Raw genomic sequence first — 21,204 nt, 5'->3', positions numbered from 1 at the left:
CACTTCCCTGTAATTTGAGAGCACTCTAGTCTGTTTATGTACCTGTCACTACCTCATGTGGACTTTACTTTGAAAATTGCAGCTCGGAACGTTTGATGTGACTTTAATTTTGAATTGAAGCCAGCACAAAAAAGAAAAAAAGAAAGAAAAAAAAGCTGACGCGTGGATTTCAGCTTCACTCCCACCCGGACGAGTGTGAAAATTAATGTTTCATTAAAATATTAACCAGGTCGTTCGCTTTATTTTGAAATCTCCTGCACAAGATCTCATTTCCTGCTGTTCAGCTCAGGTTGTTCGGGCAAACCTGGTCACGTGGTAGAAAGTGGCAAGAGGACGGGATCATTTATCAAAGTTTAAGGTTATATGTGTGACTTTGTCCTCAGGGAGATTCCCCTTCCTCCTCCTCCTCCTCCTCCTCTTTACCTGCACGATAAGTCAACACCTTCAGTCGTGGAGAGGATGTCCAACCTGCCGGATGTTCCTGCTCCGCGTAAATTCCACTGGATCCAAGAAGGAAGCGAGGACACGTTTAGCGGCTTGGAGTTCAGAAGTTTAGTTCTGGTTTCGTCCGATGAGAAGATTTCAAAGTGTTAAAGACACAAAGAAGAAACATGTTTTCCTTCCTGCGCTCAGGTGAGTTTTCCCTTTGGATTGTTTCCTCGTGCAGCACAGGGGATGATGCCTGGAGATCTACACAGACACAAATTATAGGATATTATAGTGACAGATTTATCGTGTCACAGAGTTCATATTAACCTAGTCGTGTTTATTGGGTTTATCGTTTCCTGTTGTATAAAGTTACACTATCACAGGAACTTGTTAGGTAATTATACCCCCTTAACTGCCCTCATTAAATTTACAGTATTGATGCGAGCTGCAGTTAAATCAGTAAAGTAACCCGTGTGTTATATTATAAAATTCTAAATGACTCTATAATAAAAGTAATTGTCCATCTGTGGAAGTTTAATTGTACCAATATTATTTAGAAATGTGTGATGAGCGCTGTAAACAGAAAATATGTGCGTAAAATACTGATACTTATAAATGTGTGATTACAGGCTTCTTTTCTGATGTGATTTCAAATAAAATGCTTAATCATTTAAAAAGCATGCTGTTATGAATAAAAACTGTAACTATTGAGCTGAATGAGCAACAAAAGCAATGTAACATTATTTTTGGGGGGCTCAGGCTTTTATTAGAGGTACACGGTGGGTGTCTGCATCTGTTAGCCTGTAAGACTGGAAAGTGTCTGATTGAGAGAAGCTTCATTTTTCAGCATGACAGTGATCCCAAACACACTGTCAGTGCAGTAAAGTCATACCTGCACAGAAAAGTATACAGTGGAAGTCTATCAGTCATGGATTGGCCTCCCCAGAGCCTGGACCCCGACATTATAGAAGCATTATAGGGACATCTGGACAGAGGACAGAAGAAAAAATGAGCCAACATCCAAAGTAGAGCTTCGAAAGTCCTTCCAGAGGCCTGGAGAACTAACCCCGAAGACTGGTCACACCAAATATCGACTTTCAAGCTCGTTATAATTGTACAAACTCTGTTTTTTATCTTATATTGCACATGTTTCAATAAATCTTTGCACCTTTTTCACATTTTGCAAGAAAAATTTAAAAACTGAGGCGTGACTCAAGACGTTTGCACAGCACCGCACATGTCTTTTGAAGTATTAGAATACATAATACATACACATATGAGAGAACTGAGTGGAGCCCCGGCTACACATTTGTACATAGTTTCTCATAGTTTTCTGTGTGTGAAGGATTTGATTCTGTGTATGTACTCTGATTACATAAATCACTTTAATCCCAGTATAATTACCTGTTTGCTTCCAGGCAGAAACCCCGCTCCTGAGCAGATCCACATTACCTCGCTACCTCCCAGTATTCCCACAGACCAGGAGCCAGAGCAAGCTGAAGGACAAGGTGAGGATGTTTATCCTGTACACAGCGTTTTTTTTAAGGACTCATCACATTTTTATGAAATACATGAAACCTTTCAGCCAGACTCACTCAGCGACATGGAAGCCGTTACAGCGTCGTGACAACAAAACACAAATCTGCTCCGTGTCGGGGGAAGTGAAGCATCAGCTCCTCTTTTCCCCTAAAAGCAGAACAAACTGTTGACTTTTATCGTATTATTAATTCATCTCTGTTCAACCAAGACTCGAACTTTGCTTTCCCTTTCCAGGCGTTAACAACTTGCCTCCAAATAGATTTCTCAACAAATTTGTGTACAAGAGAATTAATTTGAGTCCTCTGATTTTTTTTATTTTGCATCTTTTTTCAATTAAAAATTAAAATTGTAAAGAATTTATTCGTAAATTAGGGTGGAAAATAAGTATTTGGTCACCTCAAACAAGGAAAATCTCTGGCTCTCACAGACCTGTAACGTCTTCTGTAAGAAGCTTTTCTGTCCCCCACTCGTTACCTGTATGAATGGCACCTGTTTGAACTCATCATCTGTATAAAAGACACCTGTCCACAGCCTCAAACAGTCAGACTCCAAACTCCGCCATGGCCAAGACCAAAGAGCTTTCGAAGGACACCAGGAAAAGTATTGTAGACCTGCACCAGACTGGGAAGAGTGAATCTACAATAGGCAAGCAGCTTGGTGTGAAAAAATCAACTGTGGGAGCAATCATCAGAAAATGGAAGACATACAAGACCACTGATAATCTCCCTCGATCTGGGGCTCCACGCAAGATCTCATCCCGTGGGGTCAAAATGATCATGAGAACGGTGAGCAAAGATCCCAGAACCACACGGGGGGACCTGGTGAATGACCTGCAGAGAGCTGGGACCAAAGTAACAAAGGTCACCATCAGTAACACACTACAACGGCAGGGAATCAAATCCCGCAGTGCCAGACGTGTTCCGCTGCTGAAGCCAGTGCATGTCCAGGCCCGTCTGAAGTTTGCCAGAGAGCACATGGATGATACAGCAGAGGATTGGGAGAATGTCATGTGGTCAGATGAAACCAAAGTAGAACTTTTTGGTATAAACTCAACTCGTCGTGTTTGGAGGACGAAGAATACTGAGTTGCATCCCAAGAACACCATACCTACTGTGAAGCATGGGGGTGGAAACATCATGCTATGGGGCAGTTTTTCTGCCAAGGGGACAGGACGACTGATCCGTGTTAAGGACAGAATGAATGGGGCCATGTATCGTGAGATTTTGAGCCAAAACCTCCTTCCATCAGTGAGAACTTTGAAGATGAAATGAGGCTGGGTCTTCCAACATGACAATGATCCAAAACACACCGCCCGGGCAACAAAGGAGTGGCTCCGTAAGAAGCATTTGAAAGTCCTGGAGTGGCCTAGTCAGTCTCCAGACCTCAACCCCATAGAAAATCTGTGGCGGGAGTTGAAAGTCCGTGTTGCTCGGCGACAGCCCCAAAACATCACTGCTCTCGAGAAGATCTGCATGGAGGAATGGGCCAAAATACCAGCTACTGTGTGTCCAAACCTGGTATAGACCTATAGTAAACGTTTAACCTCTGTTATTGCCAACAAAGGTTATGTTACAAAGTATTGAGTTGTATTCAATACTTATTTTCCACCCTGATTTACGAATAAATTCTTTACAAATCCTACCATGTGACTTCATGGATTTTTCTTTCACATTCTGTCTCTCACAGTTGAAGTGTACCTCTGGTGCAAATTACTGACCTTTGTCATCATTTTAGGTGGGGGAACTTGCACAATCGGTGGCTGACTAAATACTTTTTTGCCCCACTGTACCTTCCCTCTTCCGTATGAGATCTGGGATAGGCTCAAACACTCCTGAATAAGCTTAGGAAAAAGGGATGGATGCCTGTATTAGACCAGTGATTCCCATAGACTGTATATAAAGATGGACATAGCCACTGTGACAGTGGTTAGTGACATCTTGTTATGAAGCACGGAGCTTAACATGTCTGCCGTCTGTCATATTTTGAAAAAAGGCGTAACAAGCAAGGGCGGGGTGGATCTGACAGCCTGACAGGTTTATCCTCCTTCCTGACTTGAAGAGTGGCCACATATTTTCTAAATACCTTTTAAACAAACAACTGAACACATAAAGTCACCAGTAAAGTATTTACTGAGGCCTGTTTTCCCCACAGGCATCTATACAACTTAAAGGCTTTTTGCACCCTGCTGGACAAAAGAATACATGTTTAAGGCGCCTTCAGATTAGCTTTTTACCCTTTTTTTAACTTTATCTTCGATACTTTGCACACACTCAGTCCCCAGTCCTTTGTGCTGCTCCCAGATGGTGGGAATTATAAGACTGTACCAAATCAACAACCCCGACTGACAGCAGGAAGGAAATATGATCACTTTTTTCCTGTGGCACAGACCGCAACTAAACACCGGTGCAGACGACCGTCCACCTAAAGAAGAGAGGGAGTTGGTACAGACCAAAGTGACAGCTCCCTGTCTTCTGGCTCCAGCTGGACTGAGGATGTCAACAGCCTTCAGCTCAAGTGTGTCACCCGCCTGGAAAAGCTGGTTAAAGTTAGCACGATCCCAGGCTAAAGAGACAAACTGCAAACCAAATGTGTGCTCTGAGAGACACCTGGTCTGCTCAGTGTCTCGTGAGGCCATGAAGGCAGGACGTACACCGGTTGAGTGGGGACACTTGTTAGATGTCAGGCTAGATCTGTCAGCGCAGAGGTGTGCGCACTTTAAAGACGTGAATTAAAACAGTGCTGAATTATGCTAAATATATGCTAGACATAGTAGAGAATAACCGGTCCTTGTTTTAAAAACAAGATTTTTTTTTAAGGAAAAAGTTGAAAACTTCTGTTTTCTTTACAATTGGAGAAAATTTGTTACAGTTTATAACTAAAAGTTTGTTTGCAAACTCAAGTGGAGCGTCCACAGTTGAAGTAGACTTAAATCATATATGATGGTCTATGGACCAGTTCTGGCCCTGGGGCAGTTTTTCGCCCATGATCTCCATGTTAAAAGAAGAAGAAGGCCGTGAACCGAGGATATATCAGCAGACGTACGTTTTTTATTTGTTTTTGTAAAGGTGTGCCTTGAAATTTTGGCTTGCCCTTTGGTGTGCCCTGGGCAAGAACATTTTGAGAAAACTGCTGGATTGAAAGTCTTTAAAAAGTACAAAACAATAAAGAAGACGTTGCGATGTGATCAAGAGCTCCTGAGCGGTGATTGTTGGTCACCTGCTGATTGAAGGTAAAGAGAGAAAAACCTGAATCTGAGTGTTTCTTCTGCTTGACTCAGAGAAGTTCCTCAGGCCGTGAAACGCTGCACTGCATTTGTAGTTAATGCACTTCTCAAAGGGCATTTCCACTCATAAACATATATTGGCTGTTGCTTATTTTGGGCTGGACAGTATTGCTTAAAATGCCATCAGGATAGATGTCTAAATATCATTCAATATAAATATTTACAATGATAAATGTCAGCATGTTGTTGATTTTTTTCCTGGCAGTTTCCTGCCGAGGATTAGGCTGATGCTGGTCGACTCATGGGGATCGGTAATGTTCCACTCGCTGCTGTTATAGGATGTGAAATAGTCTCAGTTTATGCTGTTCTGATGTTTGTCACATTGGAAAAAGCCCCGAAAAACCTCTCCTGAAGTAATGACAAGTTCTTATGAATTATAAGCTTAAAATTGATCAGCTCTTTGCTGAATATTTGAGTTTTTGTTCTTATTTTATTTATTTTAAATTATGATAATGATTTTATAACTTTTCTCTTGGATGTTTGAGCTTCACTGTGTATAAGGATTCAGGCAGAAAACTCAGGATCTTCTGCCGAAAGCTTTTCTGAGCTCAAACAAAATTTTACTTTAAGCTGCAAAGCTGTGAGCAGGATTTATGTCATGGCTGGTCTTGGAAGTCACTCCTGGTCCAACGGGCAACTTAAACTGGGTTAATGTGTTTTAGAAGCATTAAGACACTTTAACTTTACACAATGTTCTTGATATGAAGAAGAACAAGTTCTGAATGTATTCGTGCTCAGCCATAATTGCAGCTCGTCTGCTCAGATAAGACTGATGCAGCTCATGTTCCTGATAGCAGAGACATTGCTGGCTCAGATTAAGAGACTAAAACAGGAGAAACCTGCTGTAAACAAAAGCCTTCACATGACCTGGACCCCTGAAGGCTTCAAAAAACAGGAGGAACAGGGAGGAGGCATAACCCATCACGTGTTCTGGCTGAAAAGTGAAAAGGCGGAAAGTCATTTTGCTAGAAAGTTGAAAATAGTTCTACAAAAAAAAGGGCAGCAGACTAAGAAGTAAACGTCAGAACGGATTATTTTATCAGGGGTTTTATCATTTTTATTGCTTAATTGATGAAAGGATGTTATTAAACAACTAGAAAGCCCAGGATGGATATCCAGCAGACGGTGACGTGTCCAACATCAGTTAAAGTTGGATTTTCAACCAAGACCAGACATTTAGAAAAGACAGTCAGTTAGCCATATTTTTTTAATATTAAAAACTTCTTTACACCACTGCGTTCTCTCTACATGTGAAGCATTGTCTCATGGAGTGTTGCATGATGAGCTTATTTGTTTAAGCCTCTAAACCTACCGTTTCCACCTGCTAAGTCAACACAGTGATGCACTGTAACTCTGACGCCTCTGAGCAAGAGATGCCCGTCCTTAAAGTTTGGAGAAGTGTGGCACTTTCCAAGCAGATTTAGACACACGTAATTTATTCTTTGTCTTTTCGTTGACCTTAAAACCTTTTAACCATAACTTGATGTTGTCTAATAAAATATTCTTCAACAAGTTTTCGCTGTTTGGGATGAGCTGTGTGGAGATCTGCACGCGGACAGTGGAAACGTAGACCTGAGCCTAAACTAAAGACTCTAATGTTGACTTTCCAGCTCATAAAGTCATGTTTTTAAAGGATTTTAAATAAGTGTTTGCTGGGTGTGAGATTACTGTTTAAAGCAGAGTATTTTTTATTGTATCTTCAGTTATGTGTTTGGGGCCCTGTAATCTCAGCAGACACATGGTTATAGTTAATAGATGTTTGGATGGACGATAGACTTTATCTGTTTAAAGGATAGGATTTACAGAAAACGCAGAGGAAACAGAATAAAAGAAAGGAGACAAAACACACATCTGACTGAACGTGGCAGCATTATTACCTGCACCTCTGACAGCAGTTAAACTTTGGTTTATATGAAAGTTTAAAACAAAACTGCATTCTCAACAAGCTAAAAGATAAACATGGAACTAGGGCTGTTCGATATAACATGTATATCGATGACGATATAAAAACATCTATCGTTTCATTTTACGCTATCGTTTGTTTCGTGGTGTCGCAAAATAAACTGTTTGCGGCAATATTTTTTTCATCGTTCTGATGGTCACTGTAGTGGCTATATTAATTTCTTAAAGTTCTCTCTTTGTCTTATATTTAATATAACCACACTACTGACGGACAAGCGCCTTTTTTATGCGTTGTCGTTAGCAACAGCGACGGTAACACCTTCGCGTGTCCGCTTGTTTATGTTCCACATAAACCTTTCACAATAAAGCTCAAGATCCTGTTGAGACCTTTCAAAATAAACTGAATCACGTGAAAGAGCAGATTATTTATGGATGAGAATTAAAAAAAAAAAAAGAGCCGCCAGGTGCTAAAAAATAAACTTTAGACTCAAACGTTAGAACAGGCTTTTCCGCAAGTCGAGCTGCCCGAGATTCACAGAATTTACAGAAAATTTAAAAATTTTGTGATTTATATCGTTATCGGGACGATAGAATTCTTATATCGGGATATGAGATTTTGGTCATATCGCACAGCCCTACCTGGAACACATTATGTTATTATACTATAAGCTTCGCATTTTTATGTATATATCAGTTGTTTTCCTACCCGTCTGCCTGCCTAACATGCTGTTTGTGTGTTGTTGACCTGTGTAAAGTTCACTTTTCTACTTTCTTACGATGCTTTTGTCATTATGTTGGTGTTAAATTTCAGCGGATGACGTGGTTGAAGAGAAAGGGGTGATCCAGACCACATACACTCACAGAGTACACTCCACACCCTCGGTCTTCCTCCAGAATCACAATGATGAGCCTGTTTCCAGCACTTACCTTGATGAGAAAGTCCCTGTCCCTGAGGAGGACGGCGAGGTAAATCAACCCTGGATTACATATGCAAACCTGAGTTAAATCAAGATTTGATGTTATTAGTGGTGCAACTTTTGTTTCCCCCTGCCACAGAGGTGGATAAGTCTCCGCAAGCTCTGGGCCTTCACCGGCCCGGGGTTTCTGATGAGCATAGCCTACCTGGATCCAGGTAACATCGAGTCTGACCTGCAGTCAGGTGCCAAAGCTGGCTTCAAGGTAACTGAGATCATGCTTGGTTTGTGTTTTGGTTGATTAAGAGTTAGCTTATGTCAGAGAAAGTTAAACTGAAGTCATTTTTATTTGCAATTATGATAATTATTTGGTAATTAACTATTTTTCCACTATACTTCCCAAATTATTTTGTACAAGCAGCAGTTTTGTCCCCAAATATCTAAGTTATAACAACACAGGACCAAGAAAGGCAACAAATTCAAAAAACGTTGATTACTTGGTTACTAAAATTAAAAAGAAATGCAGCCTTAGTTAAAAAACAAAGTTAAACATATCTAATATTTACAGTGGGAACCTTTTGTTTTAAAATATCTGCTCATTTTAATTTTTTTGCCGGCAGCAAACTTCAATAAAGTTGAGACAGGGGCTGCTTCACCTCTTCTTCACACTCTGTTAGTGTTATTGAAAGCATGAGTTTCTATCATTTTGAAATAAAAAATATCTTCCTGTTCTTGCTTGAGGTAAAATTTGATTTGCTCAACAGTTTCTGGCCTTGTTTATTGTTTAGTCTTTTACTGTCTTCCAAATGTTTTCAGTGGGTAACAGGTCTGAGTGAGTGTACTGCAAATACAGACTGATGGGTCGCACGTCTTGCTTTTTTAAACTTGGCTATGTCACCATGGTAACCTATGCTGAACACATCAACTGGTCCAGAGCAGGTTACGTTCGGATTTCGGTTTAAATTTGTCTGAAAGTGCCACATTCACTAATTCTTTTCTCTAAATTTCTTTTTAACATTTAATCTGTTGAGAAGTACCTCACAAAGTTATACCAGCACCAACTGTGCGTCACATGTATGGATGAGGAATGTGCATAAATATGATTTTCAGCTTGGTCCTAATCAGATGCCCAGTGTTGGAGTTGTAGCAAACACAACATGCATTAGATTAAAAAAGAATCACTGTGTTTGTAGGCTGTTTATCACCAAGCTGATTTAGTCAATGAAATTCACTCCACACTCATCCGACAACTAAACCAAAGTGGTTTTCTCCATCATCGCGCTTTGGGCCAAGTCAGATTTAAAGTTTCTAACTTTGCAGCTGTCGTGTTAGAAATAAACAGCAGCACTGCAGTGAAAGCTTGAGTATTCACAATATTAGTTGCAGATTTATTTGCAGCACCAGTGGCATGTTTAACCTCTCATATTATTTATAAATTTCTATCTCCTGGTGTAGGCAGCAATGAAATAGGTAGCTCTCAATGACAACATTTTGTGCAGAAGAAGACTTTAATGACGTGCCGTGTTTCCACTTTTCTGTGAGCGTGCACAGTCTTTGTCTTTCCAAGCTAACACAAAGAATGTCTGGCTATATTGAACTTCCTTTCAAGAGCGTTAGCAAGCCCGTTTAGCGCTCAGACTCAGATTATGGAGGATTGCTGCTGGTAAATGTGCAGAACAGACAAAGCCTTTACCTAAATCATCATGTGTTGCTCTGCAACCTGTAGATACCTTTCAGCATTAATGGTTGCTCCGGTTATGTCATTTGTTCTTTTGCATTTCAGCAATATTTCTTGAAAGACAAGTCCGACTTTGAAATTCACCAGTCCCACAGCACTGCAGGTCAAAGTTTAACAAAAGTGTCCTTTGCCCTTAAACAGGTGGAAACATTCCTGAACTTCGGAGTCGCATCATTTAAACTGAGTGAATGTTTACTGAGACTGGTGTACGAGTGACCGGGCCCTAAGCCTTAATCCTGACCGTCAGTCTTGAGGTATGCAGGGCTTTTAAAGGTTGTGAGCCTCAGCCAATCACAGCGACAAGGCTGCAGCACAGTCACAGAAAAGCAGTGCTCAAGAGTCTCGTAGCGGCTCAGTAATGTGAGGATTAATTATTGTTAATTAAGACAAAGTTAATCTGTTTAACATTTTTCAACAACAATAAAATTCACATTGCTTCTCATAAAATAACATAAAAAGCTTTGAATAAAACTAAATGCAACATAAGACTGTGTAAAAGCACATTAGAAAGAAATTGGTTCAAGAATTAATTGGTTTTAATAAAAGGCAGTGGCAAACAAAAAGTCTTCAGTCTTAGTTTACCAGAACACAGAGTTACTCCTGCTTTATGTGAGTTTGTTCCAGACATGTGGAGCAAAAAGCCTGAAAGCTGCTGCTTCTATGTTTAGTTTTATCTCTGAGGACAGAAAGCAGACCTGTACTGGGAGACCTGAGGGGTCAATACGCAGCAGACCAGACATGTAAAACATGCTGGCTTATAAACCGTTCTGTGCTTTATAAACCAGCAGCAGCAGTCTTTTCAAACAAACATTGAACACATGTGCTGAGAAGAAGTGTTAATTGATTTAATTCAGATAAGGCGATCAAAATATGTTTGTTTGACAGGAAAAAAAGAAAGAAAGACATAAACAGATTATATTCAGAGTTCTAAAATGAAATAAGAATATAGATGAAGAGTAAAGCATCATCTCCGTCATGGGGGAGGCAGAGGGAGTGCGAGACATAAGAATAAAACTGCATTTCCTTTATCGTTTTTAGGTTTTCCACCAAAGAAAGAAGTATGTCGCAACAGGGGAAGTAGAAGCAGATGGTAAAAAAGGGGTACGGGACTCGTGAAAGTTCACGTCAGGTTAATGTGGCCGCAAAACAACAGTCTCTTTTCACAGAAAACGCGCTCACACTGACTGAAAAGCAGAGGCGCTTCATAAAATGCAAAGGTTCCAGTTTTCTATATGCGCAAATCTGTTTCTGTCAGAGGGCCACAACTTAAGATAAAGAAGTCAAGCTGGGCTTAGACGTACTTTATTTATCCCAAAGGTTGATAACTTGCTTTGTTACAGAAGATAAAACATTGACACAACCAGTAACAACATATAAAAATAGCTCAATAACAGACAGTAGTGCCAAAAAATAGAATTACTTTCAAGTAAAATACAGTTGACTATAATCTAAAAGAAATTTATATAAGCTGCATCGCTCCAAAAAGTAAGTGGGCCCTTGATCATCGGTGTAACACAAAGTCCATTACACTTCAGGGCTATATTAGTGTGCAGTCAGGAACATAAACCACTGAATCAGTTTATGCTTCCTAACTGAAGTTTAACCGTTTTTGGTTTTTTTTGAGCAGTGTAAAATGGCTCAATAAAATATAATAAAAGTGTAAAATGGCTCAATAACACACAATAAAACAAAAATAAAGCGGAAATTCTAAAAATAGGATACTAAAGGTAGTAGAAGGAAAGGTATGAGGTTTAGTTTTACAGAGTTGAGTAAGTGTAATAGTTAAAAACAGAGTCTTGGGAATAAATTAATGTCAGTGCTGTCACAAAGCCAAAGCAAACGTGGTTTTATGTGTGTCTGTGTGCATAACAGAGCAGAACTTTCAGAGCATGTTCACACCTATAGTTCGTTTACTCTGGTCTGAATCAGTCGATGAGTTTGTAAACTTGTTGCTTTTCCTTGTGGTTTAGTTTGTTTTCACACAGAGAAAAATCCAAATGAACTCCAAGCGAACCGAAATGAGTCACGAACAAACCACATAAGAATATTTGGTCTGCTTATCGGCCAGATGTGTCTGGGGCGGGAACAACAAAAGTAAATACAGGAAGCAGGTGCCGTGTTCTGGACTATCAGGGAACACGGAGAATTTAGGTTTGTTTCACAGCTAGCTGCCAGCCCGTACAGATCCTTGCACGTCTACCTTGCTGCATCTCTGGATACAAGACAAGCTTGCAATGTACCCATGGTAGTTGGTTCAGATCACGTTCACAGGATAAACAAACCGTTCTGAAGTTCGTGTGGAACCGTACCAAGACCCGAGGCGATCTCAGTACGGTTGTTTTGGTGTGCGATTGTTGTGTTCACATCTGCACAAACGAACCGCACCAAGAGGGAAAACAAACCAGTTTGATTTAAACTGATGAAACACGGCAGCTGTGAAAACAGCCTTAGACAAAAGATAAGAACCACTGATTCAAACAACCTCAAACTACACGTACTCGAGCAACAACTCGCTGGGTTTCAAGCTGATCGAAGGGCAAATAACAGACAGAACGACATACAGAGATTTCATAATTTACTGGTGGTGTTTTAAACCACTTCCTGGCTTCAGTTTCTTTTCAGATCTTAGGGCAGCTTCACAATCATGTTACCTATCAGCTCACAGGCTCTGATTAACTGTTCGGCTCTCTGCCCTCGTCCTTTCAGCTGCTCTGGGTGCTGCTGGGTGCCACCATCGTCGGCCTGCTGCTGCAGAGGCTGGCGGCTCGGCTAGGCGTGGTCACCGGGATGCACCTGGCTGAAGTCTGCAACCGCCAGTACCACACTGTGAGATACGTTGGCCGTTATTGTCCTATTTTCCGTTGTTGTTGTTGTTGTTGCTGCTGCTTCTGCGCTCTCTCTTCTCATCACCGTTCTAAAACACGAGCAGGATGAAGTCTGACTGAGAGGCTGTGAGCAGAAGCAGTCTTAGTTTACTGAAACTGCCTCCTTGCATTACAAGCACTGCTGTTACAGTAGCTGTAATCCTTGGATTATGCGTCTCAAAACATTAAATCAAACCAGCGTGAGCCGGTGACACTTACAAAACAGTGACAGCATGAATTATTCATGTGGATATATTTTTAAATCCAGCTTATAAGAAATATTTGCATCTGTAAAACATGAAGAGAGAAAATAACTGTTACAAATGTGCCTCTGTTTGCTCTCTTTCTGTCCTCTCAGGCTACACTGCCCACTGTTGGAAACATTTTTTTTAAGCTTCAGTAGGGAAACGTATGCAGAGCTGCATGAATGAATTGACTTCTTATCTTTGAATCTGTTAACTTTTCTGAGTTTACAGGACTAGTGATACAGTTGAAAATGCAAATGCTTTGACTGCCGGCTTGGTTTATTAATTGATTTATCGAATGATGAAAAGCTGAAAAGAAGTCCCGGAAAATTAATTTGTGCCTATAAGTCAAAGGTAAATTAAGGCTGTGTCCTCAAGCAGGAATGCATGAACACCTTCTGCCATCGTAAATTCACTTTATATGTTCTTGAAAAGGTTTAAGGCGCAACCTGTCCCAGATGGGATGGGAGAAGAGCGGGCAGAGAAGGCTTCTGTCCTACATCAAAGTCCTTGAATTGTGGTGTGACTGTGTATGATTGTTGCACCTCCACGTCGACATGCCTTAAACCAATAATTCTCATTGTGCAGCTTCAGCTTTTCTGTCCTCTGTTCCTCACACCTCGCTCACATTTTTGCAGAGAAGAGCTTAGACATAAAACTAGGCCTTCATTTATCCACGTGAGCAGCGTGACGGCAATGACCAACTGAAGCAGCAGAGGGCGAAAGGTCCTGACTTTTATTGTCAGGAGATTGCTGGATACTAATTCAATAAAAGTCCAGTAAATACGGCACCAATCATGCTGTTTAGTGCTTTACAGGTGATGGACAAGCTGATAAGACAGCTGAATTCCCAAACACTGTAAGAAGCAGTAGTTGTGCCACAGAGTAAAAATCTCCAACAATAAAAGGTTTCCTCACATGCCGGATGTGTTGCAAACTGAATTCTATGTCAGCTCAGACCTTTGTAAACACTGCCTGACTCTGATAGGTGCCTCGTATCATCCTGTGGGTGATGGTGGAGCTGGCGCTCATCGGCTCAGACATGCAGGAGGTCATCGGCTGCGCCATCGCTTTCAACCTCCTCTCCTCTGGCAGGTGGTGTAAACAGACTAAGCATCAGTTTAACGGCCACTGGGACTCAGGCGCAGTTTGATGATTGCCATAAAATGAGTCGATTACTTCCTTGGCGATGATCTTTTCCGTTGTTTGTGTTTATCCACAGGATCCCCTTATGGGGGGGTGTCCTCATCACCATCACTGACACGTTTGTCTTCCTCTTCTTGGACAAGTACGGTAGGTTGGATTAATCACTTCCAAACTGTACGTCGGCATGTCAGCAATAAATGAAGCACGCCGCTTATTTTTTGTCTCTGCAGGTCTGAGAAAGCTGGAAGCCTTTTTTGGTTTCCTCATTACAATCATGGGGATCACATTTGGATATGAGGTATAAACACTTACACACGATTATCTGTAAATTAGTTGGGGGGGGGGGGGTCTCTCAATCAGCGGGTCACAACATGTCAGTGGGGGAAAAGTAAGCAAAATATTTTTAATACTACCTGGAAGTCCCTGGATCCAAAATGATGTCCAAATCTCAACCGGATATTTTTTTAAGAATATCAAGACAATAGACCTCATTCAATAATATGTGTTCAGAAATGTTCTTACCCCTGTGCAATCACACTCATTCTCAACTTGTGCCCACTGTGTGAAATCTGCTTATTGCCACTCCTCCATTTCTCTGTATAAATAAACACACTAACTTGAGATGAAACTGAGAAAGTTAAAGTTGAAGTTGAGTGACCTTAAATCTACCCTCACTTCTGATTACAAGCTCTGGGTAGTGACTGAGAGAATGAGATGGTACAAGTGGTGGAAATGAGCTTTCTCCAAAGGGTGGTGGAGAGAGGGAAATCAGTCAGACTGAGAGTAGAGCCACTGCTGCCAACATCGAAAGGAGCCAGCTGAGGTGTTCCACACGTCCTTCCAGTAGGAGGTAGGAGGAAAGGCTCAGGACATGCGAGAGCGATTATGTCTCTCAGCTGGCTGGGAATGCCTCACTGTTCCCCTGGATGAGCTGGAGGACGTCCAGGCTTCTCTAGAAGAGGAATTGATGGATGGACTTTCGGCTTCCATCGATTATTAAAACAAGAAAATAGAGATATTTATCAAAATGATCATGATTATGATTTTTTGGCATAATCAGTAAGTCATAGTGGGAAATATTGTTTTGGTCAAATGTCACAACATCCCTGACACCTCGACAAGATCACAGACTCCAGGAAATACAGAGAAAGGCAGTAATCCCGTAGACAAGACAGAGGAATGGAAAGACAGGGAAACACTGGGAATACTAGGAACAGAAGAATGTGGGAAACTCAACAAAAGAGGAACCAAAGTTATATAAATACAAAAAAAAAACCACAACACATGAGCTTCAGGTTGTTAAGACTTCACTGAAAACCACAAATGTCGCATTGAAATCTTTTGATCACCGTGTTAAGATTTTTCCTCTAAACATCACATGAATGTTTGTACCAAGCTTGAAATGTGCCACCCAACACTCACTCTGAACTCTGGTGGTGCAAAATCACCAAGTGTCTCTGGTCTCTTCAGGTTCGTCCTAATTTACATCTTCTAAATGTTTTGCTTTTGAAATCACTCTTTGCTTCCTTTTCAGTATGTAACAGTGGGTCCAGACCAAGGCCAGCTGCTGAAGGGGATGTTTGTGCCGTACTGCGAGGGCTGCGGACCCGTCCAGCTGACTCAGGCCGTCGGCATCGTGGGCGCCGTCATCATGCCTCACAACATTTACCTCCACTCTGCTCTCGTCAAGGTCAGACAGTAATGAAATCCCTGCTTAATCAGCTGTGTGAAACCTGCATTGGCATCGTCAGTGAGTTTCTAAATCTTCTCTCTCAGTCTCGAGAAGTAGATCGGTCAAACAAAAAAGAGGTAAAAGAGGCCAACAAATACTTCTTCATCGAGTCGACCGTCGCACTGTTTGTCTCTTTCCTCATCAATGTGTTTGTGGTGGCCGTCTTTGCTGAGGCTTTCTATCAGCGCACAAATGAAGAGGTGGTAAGTATCTCTGCAGCTGCTTTATGATCTAATAAAAGTTCAGAGTCGAGATGGAAATTCAGCAGTCTGTTTTGCTTTCCTCTCTCCCCCCGTTTTCTTTTTTCAGTTCAATGTCTGTAATCAAACAGGCAGTCCGCATTTAGACCTGTTCCCTCTGAATAATGAAACTCTCAAGGTGGACATCTACAAAGGGGTAAGCTTTTATGTATGGGCTCAAAATGTGGTCATAAATATTTTGTACTTGTAAATCACTTTTGTATGTGTAAAAAGAATTTGTGTGTGTAAAAAAGATTTGTGTGTGGACCCCTGCAAGTTACAAGTACGAATTTTTTCTTCCTTTCATCTGATTGGTCAATGTCATGTCAATCACAAATGTAACAATCCAATCAGAGAACAGATGGGTTTGGCTGTTGGAGGGGCGCTTTTTTTTGAAACATGATAAGAAAAGTCTGTGACCATTTAAATGTATAACAAAACAAATATGTTTACAAATAAACAGGTAAAGATACTGTTGAATGCACGCCTCTCAGCATATTTGCTCATACCACATGTTTAAATTGAGTGCGATTATAAAGTAATAAGACTCAAACTACAGTGGTCCCTCGTTTATAGTGGTAGTTACGTTCTAAAAATAATCTGTGTGAAATCCGCGAAGTGGCTAACCTGATTTTTTTTTTACAGTTATTATAGCTGTTTTAAGGCTGTAAAGCCACTCACTACACACTTTATACACTTTTCTCCGACAGGCTCGAACATTTCCACACTTTTCTCTGGTTTAAACACTCTAAAAGTTCAAACCTTCGTAGAAAAATAAGTCCAGTATTATAGAACGAAACGAAAGTCACCCGCGGTTGCCTTTGATGGTGCAAAACATTTCATCGAAATTTTTGTTTGTTGGAGAAAACTTACAAACATACAGTACCTCACTTCAGAGTCACATTGGTAGTGATCGAAGATTTAGGTAAATTTGACAAGGTGAACCAATGACTGTATAAAACATGGACGACGCGACAGCTCCCCAAGAATGAAGCCAAAACGTCTCTATCGCCCCCTGGTGTCTGGCTGCAGTATAGGTCATAAACCCCGCCTCCTCCATGTTAGCGGATAGGACCATTGACAGTCATTGAGGTGAATCAGAAATACTTTATTAATCCAGAAGGAAATGGTCTACAGCCAATCAGAATACAGAACACAATGTGCTGTTTAAAAAAAAAAACAAAAAAAAAAAAACATGCAAAATTGCATAAAAAAGATCTACAAAACAGCGAGACCACGAAAGGTGAACTGCGTTATAGCGAAGGACCACTGTATACCAAAACTTGACCTAATTTAAAGATTTTTAAGGTCATCTCCTTGTGCATGTCTGAAATGCTATTTTTTTTATGCTTCTTGCAATTCCCGTTGAGATCAGTGATGAACAACAGCTAAAATCGAAGTCTGTGCAAAGATGTGAATTGATGCAAATTCAGACCAGGTGACACATTTAGAGGCAAACACGTGTCTGCAAGCTTTGATCCACACAAAATGCGAACTTTGTTTTTTCCTTCAGAGCTGGCATCAATTAAAAAAGCTGCTGGAACGCAATTTAAGATTTTGGCCCATATTCACATGATAGTGTTACACAGTTGATGCAAATCGTCCGTTTAACCTCATCTATTCAATTGACATCTACCATCCGAATGTTGCAGCAAAAATAAAGAACACTTTTCTCCTATTGCCCAGTTTTGCTGAGCCTCTGTGTATTGGAGCCTGTTGCCTGCTCTTAGCAGACAGGAGTGGCACTGGCGTGGTCTTTTGCATTCAGAGATGCTCTTCTGCATGCTTTGGTTGGATTTTTTCCCCCGAGAACAGCTGCTCCCTAGATATTTTTCTCTTTTTCGGGCCACTTTCTGTAAACACTAGAGATGGTTGTTAATTATTTAAATCACAACGTGTTTAGCAGCAAGTTCTCTTTACCGTTCCTGAATGTATTGATCTGCTAACATTTAATTAACTCATTAGAGCTTTGCCTTAATAAGCAGTTGAACTGTATCTAATGAAGTGACCGTATGTAGTGGAATTACAAGAAAAGGAGTGAACGAACTTAAGGGAAAATATTTGTGGCTTTTTTCAGAAACTGTGTGGACACATTTGGTCTGAGCATACTTATACTTGCATATGCATGTGTGATTTCACCACAGAGCTTTAAATTGCACAAAGAGCTATCATCAGCTTCTGCGTCAAATTGACTCAGAGCGCTTGCTGGGGATCATCACTGATCTCCAGCTACGGCCCAGAAAACAAATAGAAAAGCTCGGGGTCATTTCTTATTTTTAAATTTAAAGGCTCATTCATGCATGTGTTGCTACATCAGATTATCTATCCAACCAATCACTCGTTTTATTTGCTGATTATCCAGCTAAGGTCTGTCCATCACATTCTATTGCCGTATATTATGTCGTTTTCCACACTGTTATGAAATATTCCTGTAATAAATCAAAGACACCCATCAGTACAGCTCATTGGGCTACACTGTAGGGAATAAAGGATTCCTACGCTGTAATTAAAAGCAGAAGTTATCCGTGAATTCACAGAAATTGTTGTTTTTTTTTCACTATTTTAAAAAAAGTGGTGTGTTTGACGCCCCTGCTTGCGAACAGAACTCGGGGTGTTTGTAGCCTCCGTGTAGTTTATTCAGTAAAACTTAAAAGCACATAAACAGGTCAAATTTGCAGCACATAATGACAGGATTGTGTTTTATATAATATTTCTGAGATCATCTGGATTCAAGCCCTGCAGGAAATGGTGACAATGACATTAACATGCATTTATTCTTAACTCCCTCTCTGGTTTTAGTGGCAGCAAAGTGGGCCTGCGCTGGTTTTGCAGAGCATGTTTTCTGTTTTTTATCCACTGTCATCTGTGTTTGCGTGTCTGTAACAGGGAGTGGTGCTCGGCTGTTTCTTTGGCCCAGCTGCTCTCTACATATGGGCCGTGGGGATCCTTGCAGCTGGTCAGAGCTCCACCATGACTGGAACATACTCCGGCCAGTTTGTCATGGAGGTCAGTGAGAAAGGAAGAACCAGATGTGAACAAAAACCACATGTAAAGCTCAAACAGTGGAAATGTCAGCACTAACTCTTTCCCTTTAACGCAGATATGTTCTCCCATTCTTTCTTTACTTGAGCCCTGTATTTGGCCTGTTCAAAAGCTCCTGCGTGTAATTTACTTATTTACTTATAATCACGTACAGCTGCAGTCGGTTTGCTTCACTAAATCTTTTGTAAACAAGCCCCGTTTTCTTGTAAATGTCACCGACTCATTTGTTCTTCTTCCCTCAGGGCTTCTTAAACTTGCGCTGGTCACGTTTCGCTCGGGTGTTGCTGACCCGCACGCTTGCCATCATGCCCACCCTGCTCGTGGCCATCTTCCAGGACGTGCAGCACCTGACAGGCATGAATGACTTCCTGAACGTGCTGCAGAGCATGCAGGTCAGACAGAGGTTAAAACCAGTTCAGCTTCATTCAACCATCCGCCAACAGCACCACTATTCTTTTAGGCTTATTTATCTTTGTAGTGCTGTTCTTATTAAGTGCATTAAGGTCATTAACATAACTTAACCAGTCCTGCTTGCTTGTGCATTTTTCAGGTTTTGGATCAAGTTCTAGGTTGGTAAAATCAAAACAGGCTGTACTCTTATCGTTAAATGATAAGATAAGACTGTCTAAGTGGCAATAAGAATGCCTCGTTGGAAAAAAGAAACAGGGTTGACCCAGTTGCTTCAGATGTAATCCTGCAGTATGAAAGAATTTATTGTCTGTAGTGAATAAAATGTTGCCAGACTGGGTCCAGTTGCTTCAGAAATATTGAATACACAGCACGAATGAGTTGCAAAGCATCTTTGTTACTTAATTTGTGTGTAATTAATGTTCCTGCATACTTAATATACACTGATTCACAGTCCCCAAGGAAAGCAGGCAAACCTTAGGTCCAGGCATTCATGTGGATATTACTTTGATACATAATAACTACTTTATTTTCTTTAAAGGAACCCATTCTGTTCTATTTCAGCTCTGTATAATTATCCCCAGAGGCTACTACAGTAGCTTTAAGCAGCTTAAGCATCTCTCCCTTTAAGCTGACTTCTTCTGATTGGCTGCACCACACAAACAAAAGGTTTGAGCGGTAGATGGACGAGTTTCTGTATTCCTGAGATGACCATGTTTGTGATATTCGCTCCCAGATATTTCATACTGATCCAAGACAAAAAACCTGTCTGAAACAGTTTATGCCTAATTCTGTGGAGAATCTTTGTAGAGCCTAGGATGTAACTTATGTAAGGGCCCAGTGTCATTGCCCACATGTATGCTTCTCTAGTGTGGTGCATACGTGTTAATCACAGTGCCTGTCCCGAAAGTCCTAATATATTATATTGATGCTATGATTATTATTCCTTATACTGAGGCGGTTATTGTTATTCTCTCGCTGATAAATTCAAAAACAGCAGTGAAAATGTTGCAGGTGTTAATCACCATTATAAGTCAGGTTTACTCATCGTGGTTTGTGCTGCTCAGTGTGTGAAAACAGTTAAATATGATCATTAATCTTTATTGCTTAAAAACAGCAATATATCATCTGGACGTTTTCAGTGGGAGAAACATTTTATCACTCCCACTGAAATTGCTCCATCCAGATGGATCGGCTTTCTGGGATTTCCTTACCTGGATGAGTGAGCGTGCATTAGGACAGATGCATGCTCAGATAAGCTAAGCAAGACAAAAATTACAGGGGAAAAATTCAGCTGTACCACTGTCTGCATAGTGGGATTGGTCATGTGTAGAACTACATCTTAAAACTGATAAATGAACATAAAAGAGCTTAAAGGCATTAAGCCTCCTCAATTGAAATCACTGTGCATCACTGCAGATTAATTTATACATGAGGTTTCTTGAAGGTGTTGACTGCAGCAGCTACAAACACTGCAGCTATGCATCATTGTAGTCTATCATTATAACAGCAGGTGTCCTGCAAACAGGTGTAAAGAAGCATTTTCACTCTTTCCATAACTAGGAAGGGAAAATGTTTGCTTGTGCGTACATCGTACGACATTGTGTATAACTACCTTCATCATGTCTCATTTGATCTGTAATAACATGTCTACTAATATGTTTTTGGGGGAAGTTTTCATAACATGAGGAACAAAAACCTGAAGACTTCCTCAGGGTTTTTT

General features: G+C 40.8%; 1 protein-coding gene across 2 annotated transcripts in view; it reads left to right on the top strand.

Moving 5' to 3' along the window:
• The first annotated feature begins 309 nt into the window (after positions 1-309).
• LOC147305762 (natural resistance-associated macrophage protein 2-like) overlaps positions 310-21,204 on the top strand; it is a 34,999-nt gene continuing 14,104 nt past the window's right edge. Inside the window, exons 1-13 of one of the 2 annotated variants that reach the window (XM_086277326.1) lie at positions 310-633; positions 1,848-1,937; positions 7,965-8,119; positions 8,210-8,332; positions 12,512-12,631; positions 13,903-14,009; positions 14,137-14,207; positions 14,291-14,358; positions 15,595-15,750; positions 15,837-15,995; positions 16,102-16,188; positions 18,918-19,037; positions 19,316-19,465. In XM_086277326.1, the coding sequence (XP_086133452.1) occupies positions 612-633; positions 1,848-1,937; positions 7,965-8,119; positions 8,210-8,332; positions 12,512-12,631; positions 13,903-14,009; positions 14,137-14,207; positions 14,291-14,358; positions 15,595-15,750; positions 15,837-15,995; positions 16,102-16,188; positions 18,918-19,037; positions 19,316-19,465 (1,428 nt within the window). In that variant the 5' untranslated portion in view covers positions 310-611. The remainder of the gene's footprint in view (positions 634-1,847; positions 1,938-7,964; positions 8,120-8,209; positions 8,333-12,511; positions 12,632-13,902; positions 14,010-14,136; positions 14,208-14,290; positions 14,359-15,594; positions 15,751-15,836; positions 15,996-16,101; positions 16,189-18,917; positions 19,038-19,315; positions 19,466-21,204) is intronic. The other variant, XM_086277327.1, reaches the window with a different exon arrangement.

This window comes from Aulonocara sp. 'chitande type north' Nkhata Bay, linkage group LG20, assembly GCF_057382095.1.
Source record: "Aulonocara sp. 'chitande type north' Nkhata Bay isolate Kocher_YH1m ecotype deep benthic linkage group LG20, A_spYH_male_GT1.1, whole genome shotgun sequence".
Taxonomy (NCBI): Eukaryota; Metazoa; Chordata; class Actinopteri; order Cichliformes; family Cichlidae; genus Aulonocara; species Aulonocara sp. 'chitande type north' Nkhata Bay.
This window is presented reverse-complemented; position numbering and strand designations above follow the sequence as displayed.